This window comes from Labeo rohita, chromosome 11, assembly GCF_022985175.1.
Source record: "Labeo rohita strain BAU-BD-2019 chromosome 11, IGBB_LRoh.1.0, whole genome shotgun sequence".
NCBI lineage: Eukaryota > Metazoa > Chordata > Actinopteri > Cypriniformes > Cyprinidae > Labeo > Labeo rohita.
In genome coordinates, this window is record NC_066879.1 from 25,166,755 (window position 1) to 25,194,636 (window position 27,882).

A 27,882-nucleotide genomic window follows, 5' to 3' on the forward strand; every position below is an offset into this window, starting at 1 on the left:
TGGAACATAAAAGAAAGTATTTTGAAGACTGTTGGTAACAAGGTAATTAGGGTTGCACCCTAAATGTGTAATACATTTTATGCTGAATCAAATAAAATATTTCTTTCTAAAGGACAACAAAAATAGCTTTAAATAATCTTTTGTGGGTATTTCTCAGTCAATTAGATGAATTAGTCGACACATCATGTAATTAATTATATTAAAGGGGTCATCGGATGCCCATTTTCCACAATTTGATATGATTCTTTAGAGTCTTAATGAAAAGTCTACAATATACTTTGGTTAAAAATTCTCAGTGGTTGTGTAAAACAACACCATTTTTTACCTTGCCAAAATAAGCTCTGCAAAAATCATCTCATTCTGGCCGAGGCTGCTTTAAATGCAAATTAGCTCTGCTCGCCCCGCCCCTCTCTTCTCTCTGTGGAGTGACGAGCCTGTTTACTTTAGTCGCATTTAGCCGCGTTTAGCCCCTAAACTTGCTAACTAGCACATTATTAGGAAAGACGATCACAAAGATTCATAAAAAAACCCTTATACTCACTTCTGCTGTAAGTGAAGCTGGATCACGAATGATTTGAAACAAAGAGGGCGGACTGTTACAACTGATCTGAGGTAAAACTCTCATGTCAACTATCGTGGGAGCGGCCTGTGTCGGTGTGACGCCACAACGACAGGCATCTGAGAATGGCTCGATTTGAAAAATATTATTTTTACAGATTAATTAAAAACCACTCCATGGATTTTTATCATTATAGGGTAGATTTGTACATACACTGCCAACACATATTAATGTTCAAACAGCATCTAAAAGTGAACTTAGTATTCGATGACCCCTTTAAAAATTTTAATCGACTGACAGCCCAAATATATATGTATTCCATGTATTCTTTTCCATAAAGACGACAGTGGCAAAGGCATTTTGGACAGCTAGACAATACCAATGCCTGCCAGCCCTGTAAGATGCCATGGCATTGAGGGAAGACTTGAACTGTAGTGGTAAATAGGGAAAATAAAATTTCTGTTTCATTTGTATTTGGCTTTAATAAATGTCAAGTGTGCTATTTATATAGTTTTACGTGGAAAGGAAAGCACTTTACATATCATTCTCCATTCCCAACAGAGTAATTTCTTATGCCAGAAATAGACTTGCTGCTAAAATTGAAAGTAGCAACAGTCATTATTCACAAAAATAATCACTGAACACCAGTATTAGGCTGAATTAGTGCTAAATTCTTATGTGTGTGTGCAGTTCTTATCATTTTTAAAACAAGTTTAATTTGTTTGAGAGATCTTTACAATAAAGGTAATTTTCCTTATCACATTGTTAAATAGTTTACTAAGATAAACCTTACTAAATTCAGTATGCTTAAAACTGAAAACATGTTAGTCATTCAGAAATCATAATGAACTGTAAATGGATTTGCATAATAGATAAAGCATATTTCAAAGATGATTTAAATTAGGAGAGAATCACGTGAAGCGGCTCGAAAAGATTCCAGCACATTCCAAGTGTTCAGTGGACGTGGAAGTGATGTGAGCAAAGATTAAAGCAAGGAATGTGAACTGAACGGCTTTTCAGAGTCTACATGTTAGCCAAAAATGGTTTGTGCTTACAAATTACATTGTAATTCAAGTATGAATTTAGGTTTGAATCTTTACACTTGAAAAAGAAGCCACTCAATGTAAAAAAGTAAACTTTGTATCACGGTCTTTATTATGATTTTTTTTTTTTGCCCCAACAGACTATGGCTGATATGAAAAATGTATATAAAAACAAAACAATGAAAAAAGTTTATAATAACAAATCAAGCAATGCATTCATGATCCTAAAAGCTGCAACGATAGCACAGTTTAAAGCCAAAACAAGGTGTCGTTCATAAAGATGCTGGTGTAAACAAACCAGAGGCATGTACTATGCAAATAAATATGTATACAAAATCTGATCAGTTCATAAATATACAATATATATTGTTTATTCAAGTTGCTACATATAGGTATTTTTCATTATTTATAAGTAATTACAGTACAGACATTTATGTCACCAAAATACACTAAAAGAGACTAGCAATGCACAGCTGTTTGGTCATGACTTTCAGATACCAGCTAGAGGCACCTCACAAACCCGCAAGATGAGGAGTAGCAACTACACATGAATTCTTCAAGTCTAATTAACCAAGTTTTAAATAAACCATCATCATTTGAAACTTAAACCATCCTATGTTCTGGAGTTTTAGCAATAATTTGTAGGCTTAACATGGGCAAAAATGAATCTGTAGTCTTGTACTCAAAACAGTGGACAGCAAATTGTACTGATTTTGAGGATAACCATCACAACATGGTAACTGGTTATAATAAGACATACACTGTAAAAAATAAAAAACACAATTTGTTGAGTCAGCTTAAAATAATTTGTTACCCTGCTGCCTTAAAATTTCAAGTTCAGTTAACTAAAATAAGTTTAGTCAACTTGAAATGTTAGGTTGTACTAAGTAACAACTTAGATATTTGTGTTTGCTAAACTTAACAGATGGGTAAGTAACCCAGCTGCTTTTAAAATTTTAAGTTGATTCAACTCAAATATCTAAGTTGTCACTTAGTATAAGTTAACATTTCAAGTTGAATAAACTTTTTTTAAATTGACTGAACTTAAAATTTTAAGGCAGCCAGGTTACAAATTATTTTAAGTTGACTCAACAAATAGTTTTTTACAGTGTAGTTTGCCAGAATTATTTATAATGTATTTCTAAACCAACAAGTCAGGAACTGTAACTAAACTGGTAAACAGAATGAAAACACACTGACAATTCAAAGATATTTTGCTCCCAAAGAGTGGTAACATAAGACCAGCTTACGCCACCGCTCAACATGTAAACTACAGTAGATGCTCACTTAAAATTCGTCAAATATTTAAGAATATCTATTAAAGGGGTTACCAAGTCGGATGCGATTAAACATGAAAGTATAAAATAGTTGCAAACTATTTTTGCATCAAAACTATTCACACAGAGTCTAACTTTTAAACTATTTGGCATCCGAAAAGTAAACAAAAAAGCAACTAAATAATAAAAAACGTAAATAATCATGAATATATTTCTGACTCTGTATGAAGGATTTCATAGGGATGCATTTTTTCTTTTTAAAATCGTCTCATGCATTTTTATTAGTTCAAGGTCTCAGTATTTTAGGGTCAACGGTCCTTTTCAAGTCCTTTGAAATAGCGAATTTGATGACTGTGGGCTTAATTGTATAAATCACTGTATTAGAGCTTTAAAGTTCATTTCGGAGTTCAGGCATTAGCTTGTTTGCATGTCTACGACTTTAGAGAACGTCAGTCCTCTAATTGAAAGCTCATCTTCACTTCAAGGTCCTCTATATGAAATGCTTTTTAGCATACTCTTCATAGCTACATATAGATATTTAGATATATAGATATAAACAAACAGGTATGCAACACATTCACTGCTGTTATAGGACATTAAAACGCATGAGTTCATTAAACTCTGAGTAGACTTGTAGAATTAAATGACTGTTAACCTGAAACATATTAGTTACAAAATAGTAATTTTGAATACATACATCTTATAATCTATTTTATTCTCTGAAAATATATATATATATATCTCAGGATGAAGTGGAGATGATATGATTACCTTTATATTTTGTTTTGAAACGTAAATACATTACAATAAACATCCCATTAATACACACACAGAGTATGAAGGGGGAAAAAAATCTCCTTGTAAACACCAGTTTACAATAGATCTATGACAGCCAACAAACTGCTCACTCGATTTCAGTTCTGTGCTGTTACAGATGCCTCCTTATTTGCTGAACAATGTAGGGATGCACCAATATCATTGTTATATGCAGTGTAACAACTGTACATTTAAATAATGCTGACATTTTAAAGTATTACTACACTTTAAAATCTCTAATCAAATGCTATTAAGTCCAGCTGTCATTGTTTGTGTGGCAGCATTTATGCTACAAAGGATGCATTAGAAATTTTTTTTTAATTTTAAGCACAGTATTGGTCCGGTGCATCCCTACAACAAGGTGTCATTTTGCATCAGATATTGCAACATGTTGCACTGGAGGCTGTGGAGAGTGTCGGCTGTCGGTCAGACCAGTGTTCCAGGAGAAGGGGGCTCAGAGCCGGACTCTTTCTGAGTGCCCCCCTCTGAGGGGAAAGGCTCTGGGTAGAGAGAGAGCTCCACAGACCTGCCATGATGAAAAGAGAAGATAAAAATCAGAAAACATCTAATTAACTAATTTAACAAACTACTCAATCCCATCCATTTTGTTAAAGGCACAGTATGTAATTTTTTCCACTAGAGGGCGCATATTCAAAATTAAGAAAGAAACAAAGGCGTAGTTTGATGATGCTGTTTTTGAGCCGATGAAATCTGATCATGTTTATGGATAGGCTAATGTATTAAAGTTTTATTAAGGTCACTGTAATATGAAGCAGAGTAAGGCTGAAAGCCGTGGATGTGAAACGAGGCCGCTGGAGTGATTGCTAATGAAAGACAAGTGTGATAAAGAGCTCAAAAGCAGTGAAGCTTTTATTATGCCACAGCCAACCGATTCCGCTTCTTCCGGTCATGGGTATGTGAGGTAAAACAGAGCTGTTTTATCTACTAGATACATTTGAGTGTGTTGAAATTTCTGTTATAATGCCACTCTATGCGTTCGTCAACTGTCTAATAAAATGCATAACATATTAAAGAGTCTTTGGTGTTTCCATGTTTTCTACAAAATGAAACTAGAAATTGATGGTGTATGATGTCACTAGTAGGCGATGAAATGGCACAGTTTGTTACACTAGTTAAAATTGCTTAGTCCTTTGGATTTAAACATTCTTGGAAATATTTGGGATAAAGTACACAGGTAAAAAAATATATAACACTGTTCTAGCAGTTTTAGGATATTTTACTAAACACAATCTTACATATTGTGCCTTTAAATATGTTACCAAAAACGTATATTTTAAGTAAATTATGTTCGAAGAATGAAGAAAGAAATGATGTGACCTTTTCAAAGAATCCTTAAAATACTTTTACAAAAATATTAAGCATCACAACTATTAATCATTTATAACAATAAGAAATGTTTCAGGCAGCAAATCAGCATATTAAAATGATTTCTGAAGGATCATGTGACACTAAAGACTGGAGTAACAGCTGCTAAAAATTCAGCTTTGCATCACAGAAATAAATTACTTTTGAAACTAAATTAAAGTAGAAAATAGATGACTGTAACACAAAAACTAACAGTTCTTAAAGCGATAGTTCACCCAAAAATGAAAATTACCCCATGATTTACTCAGCCTCAAGCCATCCTAGGGGTGTATGACTTTGTTCTTACAGACGAATACAATGTGAGTTATATTAAAAAAAGGCAGCGGCTAAGTGTAAATAGTGACAGAGGCTACTTACATGTCCAAATAGCAATAGATGCTATTTACACTAAGCGAAAACAGCAATTAGATGCTATTGACAATAAGTAAAAATAGCATATTTTCTTAACGATAGATGCTATTTACACTAAGTAAAAACAGCATGTTTTCTTAGCAACTTACACTAATACACTGCAAATAGTGATAGATTGTCTGCTATTTATAGTACTTATTGCAAATAGACGCAATTATCTGCACCTCAGTATTGTAGTACATTAAAACAGTATAGTTTTAATTAAATTTTTTAAATGGATGCTGCCTTATTGGGACAATTAGCCCTCCCTACACCTACCCTAGCCCTAACTGATACTTTATTTTCAGCTTTTCAATTATTTCCTTAAAAAATGCCTTTTTGATATGAGATTTAAAAAGGGAGGAAAAAAGTTCACCAGAAGGCGGATCTGAACGCAGGTCAATCTCGTCTAAAAGAGTAGAACAAATGCTTTATCCTCTGCGCCACTGGAGCTGACGAACAACAGCCGTCTTTTGTGGTGTTCACTAGCCCCATAACACAGTGGTGGGCGGAGTTAGTGTAAATAGCCTCTGCCAACAAGGCGGGCTATTTGCACTTAGTGTAAATAGACACTCTGATTAAAAAACATCCTGACTCTTTCTAGCTTTATAATGGCAGTGAATGGGTGTTGAGATTTTGTTTACATTAGCCGCGTTTAGCCGCTAAACTTCCTAACTACCACGTTATAATGAAAGGCGATCGCAAAGACTCATAAAAAAGCGCTTATACTCACTTCTGCTGTAAGTGAAGCTGGATCATGAATGATTTGCGTGAACATAGACGGACATATGTAGATCGGGAGGGCATTCCATTCACAAACATCACAATCTACTGCATCTTCAGCGGCTCAGATGTCAGGAGTAAATGACGACCACTATGTTCATTATTACATCCAGCAACCATGTCAATCAACTATTGTGGGAGCGGCCTCCGTCGGTGTGACGGCACACCGACAGGCATCTGAGAACGGCTCGATTTGAAAAAGGGGATATTATTTTTACAGATTAATTAAAAACCACTGCATGGATTTTTATCATTATAGGGTAGATTTGTACATACACTGCCAACACACATTAATGTTCAAACAACATGAAAAAGTGAACTTAGCATCTGATGACCCCTTTAATAAAGGCCTCCTGAAGCAAATCAATGCATTTTTGCTAAAAAAAATATCCAAATTTAAAACTTTATAAACTAGCTTCTGCTAACTGTCACATGCATGTACACAAAAGTGGCGTTCCAGCGGATGACATATGAAGCAGGCGTAGCGTAAGCTCTGGTGAGAACACCAGTCATGAATTAGAAGTAAAAAATGAGGATTTTTAAAGAAATATTTGAGAGGATTTCGATATAAGCCAAGAAGCGACTGGTTTTCCTTTTGGTGTAAACAAAACTTGGTTTCTTGCGAGACTAGTATAATCTCACCAGAGCTTTTGCAACGCCTATGGCCAACGTTATCCGCTGGAACGTGACCCTTTACGAACGCGCGTACGACAGTTAGCGTAAGCTAAAGATTACAGTTTATAACATTTAAATATGGATATTTTTCTTATAGAAATGCATTGATTCACTTCAGAAAGCCTTTATTAACCCTCTGGAGCCATGTGGAGCACTTTTTATGATGTATGGTGCATTTTGTTGGACTTGAAAATGTCAACAGCCATTCACTGCCATTATAAAACTTGGAAGAGTCAGGACATTTTTTAATATAACTCCAAATGTATTTGTCTGAAAGAAGAAAGTCATATACACCTAAGATGGCTTCAGGGTGAGTAAATCATGGGGTAATTTTCATTTTTGGGTGAACTATCCCTTTAAGAACTGACAAGCAGCTGAGCAAGAAGAACTATTGTAATTTGCAAATTTATTAGTAGTAGTATTACTGTAATAGTAGTAGTTTTACTAATTTCCATTACTTTTCCAGTCTCACAAATTCTCTGATATTTTCAAGTTTTACATAATTATGGAAAAGTGAAATCAAAATGTGGAAAACTCACCTGGCATGCAAGGGATGCCCATGAAATGAAGCTGACTGAGGTATTTGACGGTGCACAGAGTACAGTGGGTCAGCTGTAACGGACTGAGGCTGATGCACCAGGTGGTGAGTATGTGAGTGGCGCATGCCGAGTCCTTCGTGACCTTTGGAATAACCTAAGGCGTTCCTCAGATACCAGTCCCGGAGTCCCTCCAGAGCCAGTGCCTTGTGCAGACTACGGGTGGAGTCCTCAGGAGTGGGCAGAGAGAACTGAGGCGGTCTCCGGGCGAACGCTGCAGCAGTGGACAGCTCTGTGTGGTGAGGGAGCAGGTTGGGAATAGAAGATGTGGTGGATCCTGCAGAGGGATGTGATGGATCATACGCAGAGAACAACACGGCATCCTGTGAGTGCTGCTGTAAAGGAATAAAGGGGCCACATGATTTCGTTCGTGTCACTTTGACCCGACGGGGCTCGGCCTCTTGACCCCGCAGCAGCATGGGGCTGTAGGAAGGTGGGGCGGCAGCCAGATGTAACTGCGAATGAGAGAAACCATTGTAGTGTGGAGGGGTGCCCGATGGAGGAGTGGAGAAGTCCGGCCAGAGTCGTCCTGCCGACTGGTTCTGTTGAGCCTGGACGGGCCTCTTTTGTTGTTTGCCCCAAATGTAGTCCATCAAAATCTCATTGTAACCCGTGCCACTGCTTTGGCCACCCAGAGAGGATCGCATTCGACCCTGATCTTTAAATCCCATCATTTGTCTATCTGGGCTGCCTTGATAGATCTGACGGAGCTTCCCATCCGTGAGGGACTCCGAGCTCTTGTATGGTCCAGCTCGGGTTGGCATGCCATTGCGGGGAGGACCGGGCTCTGGGAGACTCGAGCGGTCGAGTAGTGCCTCGGAGCTGTTGCTACGACGGGCACGGGAGCTGTACGGGCAGCTGCGGCGATCAGATGAGGAGCCCTCCAAAGATGCCAACGGGACAAACTGAGGAACATCTGGACTGCCACACCACTGCTTTAGTGCAATACCACCAGACATTTCCGGCCTGGCAGGAATAGAAAACAGTAAGAAGTTATTAGTAGTAATAAGATTTTTCAAAAATACATTTGGATCTAAAGTGGATCTACAGTGATAATGTAGTGAGCTGGCATCGTCTGAGGACGCCGTAAGTGCACTCCTGACATGAGGCCTGGTCCAAAAAGTAGACAACATAATTATGCTGTCCACGAAGATTTTATTTTAGCCCAATTAAACTGCATTCTCCTTTACGGTAAAGCCAATCTAGGATGGACAGAGGTGGTTTCAAAAAAAATCTAAAATATATACTATTTCATTCTGGATTAAGAATGAATGTACATTCATGAACAGTACATTTTTATTTTTGTTATTCCTGATATTTGTTTGTATTACTTTCAAACGTTTTGGGTTAGTATTTAAAAAAAATGCTTCAATTCAGCAAGGCTGCTTTAAAATTGATCAAAAGTGACAGTAAAAACATTTATAATATTACAAAAGATTCTATTTAAAACAGATTTTATTCTTTTGAATTATTTTAAATGCAATACTTTTAAAGTGTGTCATGGTTTCCACAAAAATATTAAAGGAGTAGTTTACTTCCAAAACAAAAATTTACATATACTGTACTCCATTGTCATCAAAGATGTTCATGTCTTTCTTTCTTCAGTTGTAAAGAAATTTTGTTTTTTGAGGAAAACTTTTCAGGAATTCTCTCCATATAATGGACTTCTATGGTGCCCGTGAGTTTTAACTTTCAAAATGCAGTTTAAAATCCGCTTCAAAGGACTCTAAACGATCCCAGCCTAGGAATAAGGATCTTATCTAGCGAAACAATCGGTCATTTTCTAAAAAAAAAAATTACATTTCTATACTTTTTAACCTTAAATGCTTGTCTTGTCTAGCTCTTTGTGTACTCTGTGTATTCCGGTTCTGCTGTTTTACCTTTTTTATTTGTAAAGGAGGTTTGACCTTATTTGCAAGTTCACTTTGTAAATGCTGGGTCAGTGCTTCTGCAGCGATGTAGAACAATTTTGAAGTTCGAGGAGAAAATGAGATGGGAGTTTTTCGACATACCCTAACTGTCATGAACCGGAATACACAGAGTTCACGAAGAGCTAGACGAGCATTTGAGGTTAAAAAGTATATAATATATATATATATATTTTTTTATATTTTTTTGTTGAGCATAATATTTAAGCATAACATTACAACAAAAAAAAAAACTTTTCAGTGGTATTGTTTTTTTTTTTTTTTAGATCAAATGTATTCATGTATTCAATGTAATTAATTCAAATATTACTTAGAAAAAAATACATATATTTTATATATTTTATATTTTACATTTACTCAAAAATAATAACTCGAAGCAGTAACAATTTAAACAATAGATTTTATTTGTGAACTTATGTTCAGCTATTATTTTTAATAGTTAACTTTTAATTTTTTTTTTTTCTGGACACAGAGATTTACTTTAAATTTCACCAAGCTGATTACTCACTAAAAACTCCCACAGATCTTTTTATTTTGACATAAGAAAGTGGTTATATCTAAGTGTGTGTTGTTTACTTATTTTTGAAAATTAGTCTTCCCATTAACACCACTATATTGTTCATTCAGAGTAAAACGCGAACGAACACAAAGAGGCGGGACTTATCGCATGAACCAATCACAGCCAAACAAAACCAGTCATATCCAATCATATCGCAATGGAGGCTTTGCCTCCTCTCATGTGACTTTCTCCCATTCATTCTCAATTACCCCCCCACCAAACCCACCGCACGCTTTAGGGAGTCTGTTAAAACTCAATGGGCTCAGGGGAGGCATTGTAACTTTTCCTGCTGGTGCGGTGAACAATGTTTCTTTAGAAAAATGGTAATTTATACACTTTTAAATGTTGTATTTTGTAAAACTGACATTTCCTCCCTCTCCTCCTCGAAGAAAAATGCCCCTGATAAACTATTATATATAGTTTATATTATATTATATAATTTGTTATTTTGTGTTGCTGCCCATGTGAATGTAAGTTTGGATGTTGCCTTAGAAGGCAGATGCCTATGTAGGGAGTTGCAACCTCACCACCCATAGTGTACATGGTCATAAATTACCTCACATGGACGCTGATTGGTGCAGTGCGGGACAACAGCGGTGTGGCTGGAACACTTCTGCCCTCCACATTGGATGCACTTCTTGGGAGTGAGTGACTTGGGCTGGATGAACACCCACACATTCATTAATTAGAATTGTAATGTAAACCTCACCCGTATCAGCTTGCGGAAACATCTTGTCCTCTCCCACCGCTCACCTCACAGAGCTGGAGGCTGAGTTGCGGCGTGTCCTCATCTCGTAGTAGATCTCCACAGGCGACAGCTTCCTACAGAGCCTACTGTCAGGACTGCCTGGGGCCAGCCGAGGGTGAGACAAGGAGCGATGCTCAGGTGCCACACTGGGAGACGAATCCTCTGTAAACCACAGTTGACAGGATTGTACATCAAAGTTACAGTCTGTCATAAACAGGCCAGTGTGGTAAAACGAATCAGAGTATTGAGATGTAGTTTGTGTGTTTTATAATGTTACGAGGCCTCACCATTGTCATGTGATGTTGAGTCTGACATTGAACTGCTCTCTGACTTCACAGTTTCCTCTGAAAATGTAAAAAGTCAGATTTACACAAAGATACGATTTTTATATGTATTAGTCTATGATCTAATAAATTATTATTATCTAAAAAGATTTTTAAAAAATCATAAATATACTTGCATATTATTTAATATTTAAATTAGGGCTGTCAAACGATTAATTGCAATTAATCGCATACAAAATAAAAGTTTGAATTTGCCTAATATATGTGTGTGTACTGTTTGTAATTACTATGTATATATAAATACAAACATATTCATGTACATATTTAAGAGAAATATGTTGTTTATGTAAAAATATTTTATATATAATATAAAAATGATAAATACATATACTTGTAAATATTTCTTAAATATATATGAATGTGTTTGTATTTATAGATACATAATAAATATACACAGTACACACATATATATTAGGCAAACTCAAATTTTTATTTTGTATGTGATTAATCGTGATTAATTGTTTGACAGCCCTTGTTTAAATAAATAAATAATCAGATGACTTTCTTGACTCAAAATTTTGTAGTCAGAAAGATTTTTTAATGTTTTTGAGGTCTCTTATATTCACAAAGGTTATGTTTATTTAAAAAATACAGTGAAAACAGTAATATTGTGAAATATTAATACAATTTGAAAGAACTGTTTTCTATTTCAATTAAAAAAACTCCAGTCTTCAGTGTCACATGATCCTTTAGAAATCAGGGTTTTCAAAATATTTTCTCATTTTCAAAGTTAAACTTTTTTTTTAATACATTGGATTCATTGATGAATAGAAAGTTCAAAAGAACTTTTGTAACACTGTAAATGTCTTTCCTCTCACTTTTGATTAATTTAATGCATCCATGCTGAATAAAAGTATTAATTTCTTCAAAAATATTCTAGTGATGCCAAACTTTTGTGCAGTCATGTAAAAGGCCAGTAGTTTATTGTTTTTTTTAATCTAAATTCTCTGTTTGTCTTAGCTATTTGTTTAAAACTCATAATCAAGTCATCTATAAATATCAAAGTCTGTCAACTTGTGTCCATTGTCCTTTTCAAGCAAAGGCAATGGGGGGAAATGACTCAGTTACTATGCACTTCCTGTAGAGCTATTCCCAAATGTGTATACTTTTTACCAAATTACCAGTGTTTACCAGAAATTGTTTCGCACTTTTGTGCGTGTCTGTGTTACCTGTGTGGCATCCCCGATGAACAGTCCTCTTACTGTGCAGTGTGTTTTTATCAGAATCGATGCTCCGGCGCAGGGCACCACTGAAGAGAGCCTTCATCTGCCGTCGCTGACCTGGGTCATCCTATATGGAACACAGATATGGTAGTTATTGTATAAAACTGTCCGGAGAATCCTTCTATTAGCTTTCAGAAAACAGACTCACCTCTCCTTTTGAGGTAACATGAGGGGCCAGGCCAGCTCGGCGCTGAACAAAGGGAGGTCTTTCTCCTTCATCTAAAGGAAAATCCCGTGGAAGCTTCCCTGTGAGCTCCTGTAAAGACATTTAAACATTTTACTTAGATTCTTATCACTACACCGGGGAATGTCATGAAGTTTGTTGCCATGTGTTAGAACAGATGGTTCTAATAAGTGTGTCTGTTTCATTTATTTTTTTTTTTTGCACATCTACATTTGAAAAACACAGTTCTTCACGTCAATGCAAATCCTAAAACTCACACATCAAATAAGAGAATTCACTTTCAAAACAGAAAGATAAAGGGAACAGCAGTATTGAACGGGGTTATTTTTTGCCATTTTATGACTCATATGCAACTATTACAGAAGGCTCAAATGCTCACTGATGCTCCGTAAGGAAAACCATACATTAAGATCCGGGGGGGGGTGAAAACTTTTTGAATTTGAAGTTCAGGGTAAATTTAACTTATTTTGTTTTCTGGGAAACATGTAACTATCTTCTGTAGACTCTGAAGGGCAGTACTAAATGAAAAAAATATGATATTTAGCCAAAATAAGGAAAACTTACACGTCTCTATTCTGTTCAAAAGTTTTCACCCCTGGCTCCTAATGCATTGTTTTCCTTCTGGAGCATCAGTGAGCATTTAAACTTTCAGTAATAGTTGCATATGAGTCCCTCAGTTGTCCTCAGTGTGAAAAAATGGATCTCAAAATCATACAGTCATTGTTGGAAAGGGCTCAAATACACAAAAATGCTGGAAAACTAAAGAATTTGTGGGACCTGAAGGATTTTTCTGAAGAACAGCAGACAGTTTAACTGTTCAGGACAAATAAGGGACTCATGAACAACTATCACTAAACAAAAAAAAACTCAGCTGTGGATCATTCACATAACACAGTATTAAGAATCACTTGTATGTAAACTTTTAAACGGTCATTTTTATAAATTCAACTATTATTTTCTCTTGTGGACTATATGTAAACATCTTCCGTGAAATATCTTAATTAGGTCAGTACTAAATAAACAATAACATGCATTTTGTATGATCCCTCTTATTCTGGTAAAATAACTAACATTTTGCAGATTCTGAAAAAGGGGTGTAAACTTTTGATCTCAACTGTAAAATACTGTTAGAATAAGTTACAATAATACAATACTCCAAAGTATTAAAAGCAACTCACCGCCTCTAGAAGACACACTTGTCGCAGCTCTCCAAGACGACTGTTTAAAAGGCTCTGCAGACTCTGCTTTCGCTCTTGCAGTTCTGAGATTCGCTCTGCTTGTAGCTTGCTGTCCTGACAGCCTTGGACATCTGTGCATGAGAATGATGTGCATGAGACAGAAAGCCAAAGTTAAAAATACACTAGAAAAAGAAAAAAACATGTAAGTGCTTCCATACTCCATTATCAAGATAAACATAAGTAGGCTCACCTGGAGCCCCTAAGCCCATGGCAGTGATCAGGCGACCCTTGACCTCCATAGAATGGATTTCAGGAAGTCTTGTGAAGTCTTTAGCTCCCAATTACCCTCAGCTCCTGCTGACAAAGAAGAATGTTGATCTAATGAATATGGTATAATTCGAGCTACAGATGAACTGAGATGATTTGAGAACCTCCCATCACCTTGTAGTTTGAGTCATGTGACGCATGTCATTCAGTGTTGAGGTCCACACTGCTACAGTATCCCAATGGCCTGCAGGGGGAGCCACTGTGTGACTTCTCAATTTATTGCTGAACCCTTAGTAGTGAGGAAAAAAAAGTGTATGCTTGTTACACACATGCCATAAACTTCGTTATATTCCTGCTGGCTGTAACAGAGTCCTCTAAATGATGGATTATACAAAAATTTAATGGCTTGTTCTGCCACAAAACAACATCAGAATACATTAATTTCAAGAGGCAAAATGAATGAAAAAAAAATTGCTGCTCTTCTTTCTGAAAGTTACGACTTTAAGTTAAATGACCAAATAACTCGCACTGATGTGCAGGGTTGCCAGGTTTTGACAACAAAACCCACCCAATTGCTACTCACAACTAGCCCACTAGTTCCCCTGGTAAAATTCGCTTTAACCCACGGACATGGAAAACAACCCAAGGCAACAGTTTTAAAGTAGCCCAATTCCGCGCGAAAACTGCAGACTTGGCAACACTGCTGACATGAATGAGCAACATTTAACTTAAGATAAATACGGTGTACTTTATGCCTTTTAATGTCAACAATTTCATTTTTATTGTGCTGGCTATGCCAAAATTATATTTCTAAAATGTTTAAAATCACTAATGAAAAAAAATCCTATTAATTTTGTCATAAAAACTTTATTTCCAGGTTTACATTTTAAACTTAATTTAAAATCTTGACTATATTTTAGATCCCAGACAGTGCATTTACTGGCATAAATTATAAATTAATAAGTAATATTATTAATAAAAATACATGTAAAATATTTCTGAAAAATAACAACCTCGCATACCGACACCCATTTAAAAGTTCTTCTGCCAAAAAAAAAAAGAAAGGTAAATGCTCCATAACTGTTCAGACTTTTGGTATAAAGGCTGCTGGCAAACTCAGACAAAATAAGCAGGATGTGTTTTTGTTTGTGAGGAAGTGGCGTGGGTCATGTGCTACGATGGGTGGCTAGGAATGTGCCCAGTAACAAAACAAGACACAAAACCACCATGTGCAGGGTAAACAGACAACAATGAACAGCGAGTGTAAGTAGGACATATTTAAAACAAGAAGCTCTCAAAATCCATTTAGGAGCAATTGAACAAATAAGATTCTTCAAAACACTATGAGCACATCTGGTGGACACATGCTAAGAGATATCATACACCTCAACTCTTGTAGAGACCTGGCAGAGAGCATGATGGGAGGAGAGAGGGGAGGATAAATGCTCAGAGATCAAAACCTGACTCGAAGAGAGAGATATAAACAAGGGATTTATGGGAATTTGATGACAAAGCACCCAATGTCCTGGGACAAAACATGTGCAAAGAGATAAAGTGTGAGAGAGGGAAAAGCATGAGAGCCAGAGATCCATATACAGACCACAGCACTGTAAGCAGTACATGATACTAGATTACAGAGTCTCACAAAGAAAAATATATACGAAAAAGAAAATACTAAAAGGCAATTATCAAGCATAGTGAAATATATCTCTGAAAAATAAAAGTTTAATAATAATAATTCCACAATTCCACATCCATGTGGTGATAAATCACATTTATGCTGTTGTTTATGCTCTTAAAACTACCAGTTTTCATATTCTTATGCATGTGCATAGTATAATAATAAAGCTCAATGTTTAATTTCAAAGAAATTTTGTTACTTTTGTACATTGTAGGGTCGCCAGTTCTTGTCACATGTTAAATCTAGCTCCTGAAGTACTGTCTCAAAGGGTTAAATCTGCCAAAAATGTAAAACTTTCACAAAAGCAGTTGTTCAACACAATGACACCTTTCAGACTTAACATTTAGGGGAAAAAAATGCAATCACGGTGAATGGTGAATGTGGCTGTAAAGTTGTGCCCAACATTTAATAGAAGAAACTGATAACAAAGAAATAGTTACACATGTTTGAAAAACTTATGAAAGCAATTTATAATTTAAAAATCTATTTCATGTCTATAACGTGAGCAATTTTAACTTATTTGTCTTTAATAGATGACTACACTCTTACAAATAAAGGTGCTTTATAGGCATCAGTGGTTCTATGGAGAACCTTGAACATCCATGGAACCTTTCAAATGCAGAAAAGGTTCTTTATAGTCAAAAAAGGTTATTTAGATGTCAAAAATGTTCTTCAAAATGCATCACTGTAAAAACACCATGTTGGAACCTTTATTTTTAAGAGTGTTTTTAAACGATTGATTTGAGAGTGACTGTTTGTATTTACAACCATCATACAACAAAACATACAGTGTGTGAATTGACATGTTAATGACAGCTGTGGCAGGTGAGACTGTATACACAGCTGTGACTCCAAAACATTGTATTTAATCATTTCAGGAACATCTATATGTCAAACACACTTTCTGAATAAAGAACAACTTACAAAATCAACTTTTATTTGTTTCTGAAAAAGCGATGCGAGCATAAATGATCCGCTATATGACTCTGACTTTCATTTGAAAGATTATCACCATCAGCTAAACAGAAAAATAAAAATCTTCCTATTAGCTATTATTTTGAAAGCAATTATTTGTGTAACATATGACACGCTTGAGGCAAAAAAACGGGAAAAACTCCGAGACTTACCTTGACCAAATTAAGTCACTGAGAAAATATCCATAAAAGCAGGCTTATTTCATTGCATGTGCGATTTCTTTAACATGTTACTCCTTAAGTTGTCTCTTCTGCACCCACTGAAATGTTTTTCGCGTTTCTTCCCTTGCAGACGTTGCAACTCAAGCAAGTAATTTTTACAAGCCCTAAAGGCAACAAGGACGAAACCAATTACACACGCAGACGGGGGTTAGCTACTGATAAAATGCCTATGAAACATTAGACATTCACAGTTTTAAATATAATATAAGAGTAATTTTTCCAGACATTTCGTCTGTATATAAATCGCATAAAATCGCATTCATGTCCAAACTGGTGATGTAAGTCCAGGTTACCTCGGCAAGTTATTTTAATGGTTTCGTCTGAAAAGCGGACAGGTGAGGCTGTGGCGTCCGTAACAACCATATGGTTTCTAACTTAAACGTCGCAGACAGGAATGATTTACTCTCATGGCGGTAGTTACAAATTTATGGCAAACGATTCTTTTTATCTTTTAAAGTAGAAGAGGTTTATCTAACATACGTGTTAACAGCAAAGGTCGTTGTAAAGAGTCTTATTATCAATTGTATATTTAAAGGGACAGTACATCCAAAAAAAAAAAAAAAAGATAATTCTGTCATCATTTACTCACATCGTCTGGTTCCGAACAAAAACTGTATGATTAGCTTTCTTCTGCAGAACACAAAAACCTGCATGGAAAAAGAGCCTGATAATGAATCATGACTGAAGACGCCAAAAAGTTCAATATCACCATAAATCATTAAAATAGCCCATGAAATGTACTGATTGGTTTTAGATAGTTTAAGATAGGTCTACAAAACTTTTATCTTTACTAGTACTAGTTTTACATCATTTTTAAAGCTTGACCTTTTTGGTCACCATTTATTCGCATTAAATAAAAAAGTGATCAGTACAGTCTTCTCGATTTTTCATTTTCTCATTTTGTCTTCCACAGCTGAACGCGTGCCTTAGGATTTGAAAGACGTGAGGTGAGCAAATGATGATTGAATTTTTGAACTATTCCTTTAAGTCAATACTCATGTGGTCAAACAAACGTTAGAAATCAGCAGTGTTTACCTAGCAAGTTACTGACCTCTGCATGGAGCATTCCTCTCAACTTTCTTCCGTGCTTAGGAAGAACAACTGTGATAATACTGCACTGGTTTATTCAAGCTTTAAAACAACCAAGTGTTTTTGATTCAGTGCCAAGCCAGTGTGTTATTAGGTGGAAGAGTCAACCAAAGAAAATCTGAAGCATAAAATGAGTTTATGGGCTTTCAAGCACTAAAAATGACACATTAAACACCTCCATCTGCTAACTGCGTTTTATCACCAAAGAAACGGTTAAACTAAAGATCGTACAATCTGCTTACACCCCATTGACAGAAAGCATCATATGTTTACATCACACATTGCACGTTTCTGTACAAAGCATTATACAAATTTAGAATGAGACTGGGTTGGAGTTTTTTAAGGATGCTATACAACACCAGCAGACTATGAACAGGCAGCCTAGAAATTTATGACACACTTTTCCAGCACATGACAGCATGGTGAATTAGCATAGCAGAGGGATCTGACGCTATTTGCAACCATGAGACCTTACTGTAGAAATTGGAGGGGCTGAGATTAGCGCTTGGGGGAGAAGTGCTTTCTCAAAGCAGACAAAGGCAATTCCAAGGACTTGTCATGACCTGTCTCTCATTTGCACTGCCCTGTTTTAGCACTCCAATAGAGCTCTGGCACACAAAGAAACAGGATTACTGCTTGGAGATCTCACTTTCTGTCTTGCTCTGGCCATTGCATCACGTCTGAGTTCGTAATATAACAGAGATGCAATGTTTCTGGGTCACTGACAAAATTGCTTGAGCATCATCTAATGGGCCATGCTGTGAGTGTAATCATGCATTTTGTAAGTAAACAGAAAGACATAATTGAGGACACATTTAAATTGACACGGAGTGTTGATAGTCTCCAAAGCAATTTGACTGTAATTACTGTAGGTCAGGAAATATAAAATAAGTACACGTAACACTGCAGGTGGAGTTTATGATTCATTTATGATTGATCGATGTAACCCCATAGCAGTGATTTGTGAACAAAGTTGTCACAAGTGATCTCAAAGTTCATTAGTTAAGGGCAAAACCGATAATAGAGGACTGTGCTCGGTATAATAATATATAGCTCCTTCTTCTGAGGCACGAAGCAAGTGTGACCAGCAGTGACCCTCCCTCCTTATATCTGATTCTCAAGAACAGCCAGCTGCTGTCCTGCCAACCTCTACTCTGCTTCGCTTTGATCTCTGCAGAACAGGTTACAGGGGTCAAACTACAATCACTATGTTCAAGCTATTTTAGCAGCTACAGAATCGAGAACCTGCTCTCTTAAAGGGATAGTTCACCCAGAAATGAAAATTCTGTCATTAATTACTACCTCATGTCGTTCCAAAACCATAAGACCTTTGTTCATCTTCGGAACGCAAATTAAGATATTTTTGTTGAAATAGACAAGCTTTCTGACCCTGCAATGGAACTACTACGTTCAAGGCTAAGAAAGGTAGTAAGGACATCGTTAAAATAGTCCTTGTGACATCAGTGGTTCAATTTTATGAAGCTATGAGAATACCTTTTGTGAACAACGAAAAAAAACCGACTTTATTTAACAAGTTCTTCTCTTCCGTCTCAGTCTTCGATGCGCGTTCATAAGAATAAACCTAAGTACCACGAAATAAAAATTAACCATATTAGTTTAAACTTCTGATACAGCGACAATTCTCTGACGATTTTCTGAGCGCACACAAATCCGAAGGACTCGCACAGAAAGCGGCTGTCACACGACATGCGAGTATTAAACTAAGTTCTCTTTCATGTCTTATTGCGCTTAAACTGTCAAATACACACAAGTTTATGTTAAAAACACACAGAAGTCACAAAAACAGTCAGTTATATCTGTGAAGGTAAACAGCTGGGGGAGAAATCACACATTTATATTAGATCTGTGTGACAGCAGTGTAATATACAGTAAATAAATCAATAAATCCACTGCTCTCGTCTCCTCTGAGGCTGGGACTTTAAATGACGACAGCGTTTTATGCCACGTTAAAAAATAAAAAAATCTAAAATCACGAGATTAAAGTCGTTATATTTTGAGAATAAAGTCAAAATATTGTATTTTGCTATAAGATTTGCGAAAAGATTTTGAAAGTTGAGACTTTGGAATATCTCCTGGTACTCCCAATCCAGGCCATTTGCATGCGCAGTAGGCTAGTATATACTATATAATATATAATATTATAACTTTAATCTCGTAATTTCTACGAATTTTGGTAATTTTGACTTTATTCTTAAAATATTTTGACTTTATTCTCAAAACACTTAGACTTTATTCTCGTAATTTTGACTTTATTCACAAAACATTCTGACTTTATTCTCAGAATTTTGACTTTATTGTCGAAATATAAATACTTAGAATTTGTTCTCATAATATTTCGAGTTTATTCTCATAATATTTCCACTTTATTCATGTAATTTAGTTTTTTTTTCTCGAAATAGTATGACTTTAATCTTGTAATCTCGTAACATTTTTTTTAACGTGGCACTACGGTGTCGTACTAAATACTGTCTTCGTCTGCGCAGCCAAAGACAGACCAGTTAGCATGCTTTGCTCGAACTTTTGCCATGGCAATAGAACTGGTACACACTGTAAAAAATGCAAATGCATATTTTTCAGTTTACAAAACATTTTAAGTCTCAAATACAAAAAAATGCTATTTTCTTGAAACAACATAAAAACCCTTGTCAGACCAACAAAATTACCCCAAATGTTGTCCCAACTAATCAAACACAATTGTCTGAACAAAGAATTTCATATTGTTGAGATGTGAGGTCCCAGTATGCATTGCAAGAGGAATAAATTATGCAGTTACTGTTATAGGATTATTGTTTTGCTGTTTGCTGACTTAATTTAAACTTTTTAGTTGTTGTCATTATTGTTAGTTTGTTGCACTGTGATGTAAAGAGCTCATCTTTTAACATTTGTTGATTGCAACCGTTCTTAAGTTTTGTGTGTCTAGTTTTGAGGCCTAGAGTATGTTCAACCATTTATATCTGTTTGCTGGATATCTTAGTCTTGTAAGATGTTTTACAAACAAAGACAATGTTGTCTACATATAAGGCTAAGGTATCCGTTAAGGTTTCTATAACAATTCACTGTTTGACATTTGTAAATGAAAATTGTCACATAAAGAATGAATTACTTCAACAACAGTAGCTGTTGTTTCAGTTGCTGTTACAAGACTTTTTCCATTAGCAACATAAGACAATCAGCATTGGATGAACAAACAAATTTATGTTGGCTAAACAAAGTATCTTTACTGAGAAAAACTAAAAAACTATTGTTGAGCGAACTCAAAAGTCTTACTGCATCAAGTTGCCTTACTTTTTACATTTTTTTCAACTATTTATTTTTTTACAGCGCACCATTGTTGCTTGTAAAAACAAAATGGCGGCACTGTTGGTGGAAACGTGCAGATTAACGGGCGGTAATATTATAATAAGATCCCCTGTCTACATTATGGGGGGGAGTGTAGTCTGACATGCTTGGTTTTTCACATGTTTGCAGAAAAAAAGCCAAAAAAAAAGTTACTGGGTTGTCCTTTTTTTCACGTTTTCTGGGTTGGTAGATGCACCGGGAACACGATTAGAGCACTTAAACACAGTAAAAGACAAATTTTCATTAAATGTCCCCTTTAATGATATAATATCGTATTATACGCTGTTTCAATTAACAAAAACAACATTTTAATAGTTTTCATTTAAGATTTATTAAGCAAACCAACACTTACTTTAGAGCGAATACTAATTTTCTGGAATGTTTTGGAATGTTTGGTCAAACTTTATTGTGTGCAGTAAAAAACTTTTATTTATGTTCATGAAGTGAGCAGCATTGCACTACAGAACATCAGAGCCTTACAAAACACAACAAAAAGCTAAATCTCTCCTAGAATAGTTGAATGGACAGCTTAAATGTGTGTTGCTTCTGCCTGAGTAATTACTCAACTCCTCTTTCTTGTCCACCCAAAGACGAAATTCTTTCCTCCGTGTTTTCTTTACTACTGGATAAACAAAGACAAAACAGACAGTCAGCAACAAAGCTGACCACAGCTTGGCAACACCGTGGTAAATCCCTCTGTGAAAACATGTACATTTCACAGCCTAGCCGGGGTAGAGACAGTGTTTTGCCACCTCAGACCCTGTCCTGGGGTCAGACAGCATGGCAGCTGGACAGATAACAGAAAGCCATTTGTTTGGACGCTAACACTCACACCCTGCACTGTCATTTGTGGTCATGACTCAAGCCTTTAAAGGGATCGTTCAGCCAAAAATGAAAATTCTGTCATCAACCTCTTGTTGTTCCAAACCTGACTTTCTTTCTTCTGTGGAACATGAAAGAAGACATGTCTCAATACAATGAAAGTCAATGGGGTTTATTATCCCTTTAAACAATTAGCTGTGGTCTAAAACTTCCTAAAATATCGCAAACTCAGAGATAAGGGTAAAAATATAACAAGCTAAACAGATGTTACCCTTAAAATCCCAGCATGAGTCTTTAGTGCCTGCTTGTGTGCACATGGTTACAACATCAAGCCACTATTGACTGAGTTTGAACTCTTTATTGCCAGTGCACCCCGGAGAGGGAAAAACTCAAAAAACAGAGGAGATCTGCTGAAAATACACTCTTGACAGTGCTAGATGGAGCAAGAAATCTGTGCTTTGCAAAGTGGAGTGACTCAGAGTCTAGACACTTCAAACCACACTCATCTTACTCGGCTAGTGGTGAACACAGTGGGACGTGATTGAGGGAGCTTCAATTATAGAAGCGCAGTGCATTATTTGCCACGATAGGCCAAATGTAAATGTCGCATTTAAATAATGGGCAAATTTGATGATTGTCATACAAATTAAGCATTATGATGTAGACTGGATGAAAGAAAAACCACATGATGCAAATGCAGCACCTTCTATTGCAAAATAAGTGCTTTGTGCCTGGCTGCAGGTCAGTGTTGTTCTTAAAACAAACTCTTAAAATTAGATTTGGTAAGTGAAATAAAGCTAACAATAGACTTATAAAACTTAAACTTACACTTCAATGAAAATACAAAAGTAAAACAAATAAAAGAAATGCAAAAAATACAGCTATAAAAAAACAAAAATAAAAGCTATGATAGTCATACATGGTAATACCATGGTACTTTTTGCAAGTGTAACTTAAGAATACATACTTAAGAAGTACATGAATATTGTTACGGCTCTGCTATTTCAGTATGCAATTAAAATGACTCAAGGGTGTTACTGAAATGAATTTATGCTTTATAGCTTAATAGTAGTTGACAACTAGAGATAGTTATTAGAGTTGATTATTTGTTGGAAAATAGGATGTTTAAGCAGTCTTTCTTGCCTATTTAAGGATAATAAGACAAACGACTCTGTGTTTGAAAGAACCGATTAAGTAAAAGATTCAATGACTCACTCAAGTCACAAAACACGAGTTTGTAATATTATATTAGCACGGTTCATGTCGTTATGAAATAATGAAATAGAAAAATGACACAATTCCGAATTCAGACTTGTGACCACCTACTGTTTATGTAACCTGAGTGGACAGCGTTGCTGAATTAATCTTTTTAGGAACTGATTCAAAAGATTTGGATCACTAATATAAATCAAACTGTGACAAAAACACATAACAAAATCACAACAAAAATAAAAAATTAAATACAAACTACATATATATATATATATAGATAGATAGATAGATATATTTCATTTAGTGATGAGTGTGTTTTTGCTCAAAAAAAGAGCAGTTGAAACACCAAAAAAGTGTCTCAGAGCTGGCAAAAGCAATGAAAAGTGTGACACTGCACAAATGACATGCACGGTTGTTTATCCACACCCGAACTGTACTGTAGCCAAAGCACAATAAACTCATTTCACTTTTTCCAAGGCCCATATTTACAAAATATAGACTTCCGGGAATCCATATTCTGGTCTCATGAGACCATGTCCATCATTTTGGGGCTAACAGCATCCAAAATGTTCTGGTGTTGCTAGAGGAGGAGTGCAGTGAGAAGTGTCTGGCAGTTATGTTTAGTGGTAGTAAAGCTCTTATATAGGGATGTATGAGTGCTGAAGGTGTGAGGGAGTTGAGCTTTATCAATGCTGTCATGAATTCACTCACAACTGTGTGATGTAATACAAAAAACATGAAGCTGAAGATGCTAACCTCTCCTCATTCCATGAATTGTTGGGCATTTTTTCAACATGACATTGAAGATATTCATTCTCCCATGGTGAAAATCCTTCAGTGGACATGTATTTCACTCAATCTTAATGCTCTTGAGCAGCTGTGGGGGATTCTGTAGAGACGAGCTGAGCAAAATTCCCATTAAAGACCAGGGCATGTAACCAGGTCGTCCTCCAGGAGTTAAACAGGACAGATGTGAAACTTTGTCATGAACTTGTACACACTTGTACCCAAGAAGGGTCAGAGCATAGTTATAGAGGACATATTAAGTACTAGAATATTACACTTTCTTGAATTAAATCTAGGGTGTACTCATTTCTGCAATCATCCATTTAAACAAAATTGTTTAAATGGATTTAACAATTAAACAAAGTTATTTTTTTTTTTTTTTTTTTTTTTTTTTTTTTTACAGATATTAATGTCATGTACTTCTCTGTTTTTATAAAGAATATGGTTAATACATTTCAAATTTGCCATCTTTCTATGAATTATATTAGTGATCTTTAAGAAAATACATATTTTATATTTAATCAAAGGGGGTGTACTCATTTATGCTGTGCACTGTGTGTGTGTATATGTATACATACATACATATATATATATATATATATATATATATATATACACACACACAAATACAAAAAAGTATAGCTATGAAAGTGATGATAGTGGTACATGCAAGTGTAATCGTCATATTTGTTTAAAAGTACATAAAATATTGTTATGGCTCTGCTAATTTATTTATGCTTTATAGCTGGATAAAAAAGTTATTAGAGTTGATTGTTTGTAAGAAAATAGGATGTTCAAGAACTCTTTCTGATGTCTTTTAGTAGATTTACAGACAAAACAATTTATTTAGAAATAATAAGACGAACGACTCGGTGTTTGAAAGAACCGATTAGGCAAAGATTCAATGACTCACTCAAAACAGACACATAACATGAGTTCGTAATAGCATACTAGCACACTTAATATCGTTATGAAATAGTAAAACTACGCAATTCCAAATTCATACTTGTGACCATCTACCCACGATGTGACCTGTGGAAAGCACAACTGAACGAGTCGTTTTAGTAACTGATTCAAAAGATTCGAATCACTGAAATGAATCAAACTGAGGCACACGCCAGGATACGTAGACGTAGTATCGCATTATTGATCAGAGTGGGTTACCCGAAAAAACACATGCATTTACACACGACACATTTACTGTTAATCAATCCCATCCGACAAATAACAGGTGTGACTGTTTTGCATCATCAATCCATCGCATAGCAACATGCCACGGAAAATCCCACGAAAGCCACGCGCGACGCTTTCATCAGCAATAACTACACGCTGGATGAATGAGACGCGAATAAGAGAATGTAATTGCTGGTTTTCAGTGGCAAGTCATGTTCATACAAACATTTAGCACAACACCAAAACGTCCCTGAAATCTTACAGGACAGCAGGCAGATTTCTCCTCATGCGTCCCTGCATTTTAGGGAGCATATACGTTGTTGTCTGCCACATCGAGTCCATGTATAAATCTAGTGATATTCATATTATATATATTACTCCCATTAAAGGTTGTCTGTTTGAGAAAACTCGACATTTAAGAGAAAACAACGTGAGAAAGACCATGCACACGGACCTGCGATGGCAATTAATATTCATCTGCGGCTCTCCTCAGTCACATCTTGCAGATCACATCCTCCCCTTCATGCAAAACACATACAGGGTCCCTGCATCGCGCCGGCACGATGATATTATAACATCTTCTCTCACATTTCAAACATTCATCCCAGTTATCCACTGTAAAACGCTGTCACACCTCTGGAACAAGACTGGCAAACAGGGAAGAGCAACACGCATCCACTTGTCTGATTAACTCTTTCAGTCTCGCTCATTTATATAGACCCAACTACACTCACACCGTGTCTGAAATGAGGTTTGGGTTGCTCTTTATATTATGTTAACAGTGTGTTTGCGAAACAAATCTACGAAATCAACGGGGGAAAAAATACAGGTCCACATTTCAGTGAACGACTTATCATGAGCAAATGAACTATTTAGGTAATTGAATAGATTTGTATATTTCAAAACATTTGTAGCATATTATATTGTGTCTTAATTACAACATAGTGAAAAACATTTTTATTTTAAGTTCAACTTTGCACGAACTGAATGCAGAGGTGCAGTTTTACTGTATTATGGCGCCCCCTTTGGCGCATGTGTGTATTGCATATTTGATCCATGATACCGCAGGAGAAAATTTACATGTGGATGCTGCAGCAACTGTATGGTAAAGCGACTTATAGTTATCCAGCGTCAGTGATGCTTTTTAATCCACTGAACAAGGCCTTATTAGGGCAAAAACATTGTTTTTTTGCCAGGCACTGGACTTTTTTGAGATTTTGCTTCCTTATGTCTTTTTTTAGATTAGTGGAAAAACATCCAAAATGTGCATTTACATGTTCATTTTATTATATTTTATCTATTTGTGCACGTTGATTACAATTACAATACCTATCTTTAAAGAGGACATTGGAAGCAAAATTCACGGTTGCCGTCAAAAGTTTACATACACCTTGAAAAATGTTTATTTATCCAAAATGCATGTTATTTTTTATGTAGCACTGACCTGAATAAGATATTTCACATAAAAGACGTTTACATATAGTCCACAAGAGAAAATAATAGTTGAATTTATAAAAATTACCCCGTTCAAAAGTTTACATATCACGAAACACTTAATTCTTAATACTGTGTTGTTACCTGAATGATCCACAGCTTTTTGCTGTTATTCAGAAAAATCCTTCAGGTCCCACAAATTATTTGTTTTTTCAGCATTTTTGTGTATTTGAACCCTTTCCAACAATAACTGTATGATTTTGAGATCCATCTTTTCACACTGAGGACAACTGAGGGACTCATATGCAACTATTACAGAAGGTTCAAATGCTCACTGATGCTTCAGAAGGAAAAACCATGCATTAAGAGCCGGGAGTGAAAACTTTTGAACAGAATAAAGACGTGTACATTTTTCTTATTTTGCCTAAATTTCATGTTTTTCATTTAGTACTGCACTTCAGAAGCTACAGAAGATACTTACATGTTTCCCAGAAGGCAAAATAAGTTAAATTTACCCTGATCTCTTAAATTCCAAAAGTTTTTCACCCCCGGTTCTTAATACATCATTTTTCTTTCAGAAGCATCAGTGAATGTTTGAACCTTCTGTAATAGTTGCATATGTGTCCCTCAGTTGTCCTCAGTGTGAAAAGATGGATCTCAAAATCATACAGTTACTGTTGGAAAGGGTTCAAATACACAAAAATGATGAAAAACCAAAGAATTTGTTGAACTTGAAGGATTTTTCTTAAGAACAGCAGGCAGTTTAATTGTTTAGGACAAACAAGGGACTCATGAACAACTATCATGTAAATGTCTTTTATGTGAAATATCTTATTCAGGTCAGTACTAAATAAAAAAATAACATGCATATTGTACAATCCCTCTTATTTTGGTAAAATAATTAAAATTTTGCAGATTCTGCAAGGTGTATGTAAACTTTTGGTTTCAACTGTACATGGTGTTAGCAGTGTGATGACACAACCATCTTGCATTGATAAAAATCCATTTACTGCTTTCTTTTAATCTCCCAAAAAACTAAACAGTTGCAATTATCAAGCCATTTTGATTTTCTAAGCAGTATGACATCATACTGCTCAGACCCCGCCTATGATCACTGACAGACTGTCCTGCATTTGCATATTTCCATCCTCAGCCAACTGAATGCTGTCCACC

General features: G+C 35.8%; 1 protein-coding gene across 3 annotated transcripts; it reads right to left on the reverse strand.

Moving 5' to 3' along the window:
• Positions 1 to 1,708: 1,708 nt before the first annotated feature.
• Positions 1,709 to 25,957, reverse strand: ccdc120b (coiled-coil domain containing 120b). 3 transcript variants are annotated; one of them, XM_051122038.1, is made up of 11 exons: positions 25,730 to 25,957; positions 14,131 to 14,245; positions 13,940 to 14,043; positions 13,690 to 13,820; positions 12,476 to 12,583; positions 12,274 to 12,394; positions 11,048 to 11,104; positions 10,766 to 10,922; positions 10,569 to 10,670; positions 7,469 to 8,491; positions 1,709 to 4,221 (listed from the first exon to the last, which is right to left on the reverse strand). In XM_051122038.1, the coding sequence occupies exons 3-11, from the start codon at positions 13,986 to 13,988 to the stop codon at positions 4,122 to 4,124; spliced, it is 1,848 nt and encodes a 615-aa protein (XP_050977995.1). In that variant the 5' UTR covers positions 13,989 to 14,043; positions 14,131 to 14,245; positions 25,730 to 25,957; the 3' UTR covers positions 1,709 to 4,121. The 3 variants fall into 3 exon arrangements, with proteins under 3 accessions (XP_050977995.1, XP_050977997.1, XP_050977996.1); XM_051122040.1 differs by having other exon boundaries at positions 13,940 to 14,046; XM_051122039.1 differs by lacking the exon at positions 25,730 to 25,957 and adding an exon at positions 16,765 to 16,897.
• Positions 25,958 to 27,882: the final 1,925 nt, after the last annotated feature.

What these genes read in the sequence shown, in the direction of transcription:
- ccdc120b (XM_051122038.1), bottom strand. Translation starts at nt 13,988, where the DNA reads ATGGAGGTCAAGGGTCGCCTGATCACTGCCATGGGCTTAGGGGCTCCA. An exon ending in TCATCGGGGATGCCACACAG is followed by an intron (nt 11,105 to 12,273) that starts GTAACACAGACA and finishes TTACATTTTCAG; the next exon opens with AGGAAACTGTGAAGTCAGAG. An exon ending in GGGCATCCCTTGCATGCCAG is followed by an intron (nt 4,222 to 7,468) that starts GTGAGTTTTCCA and finishes TCATCATGGCAG; the next exon opens with GTCTGTGGAGCTCTCTCTCT.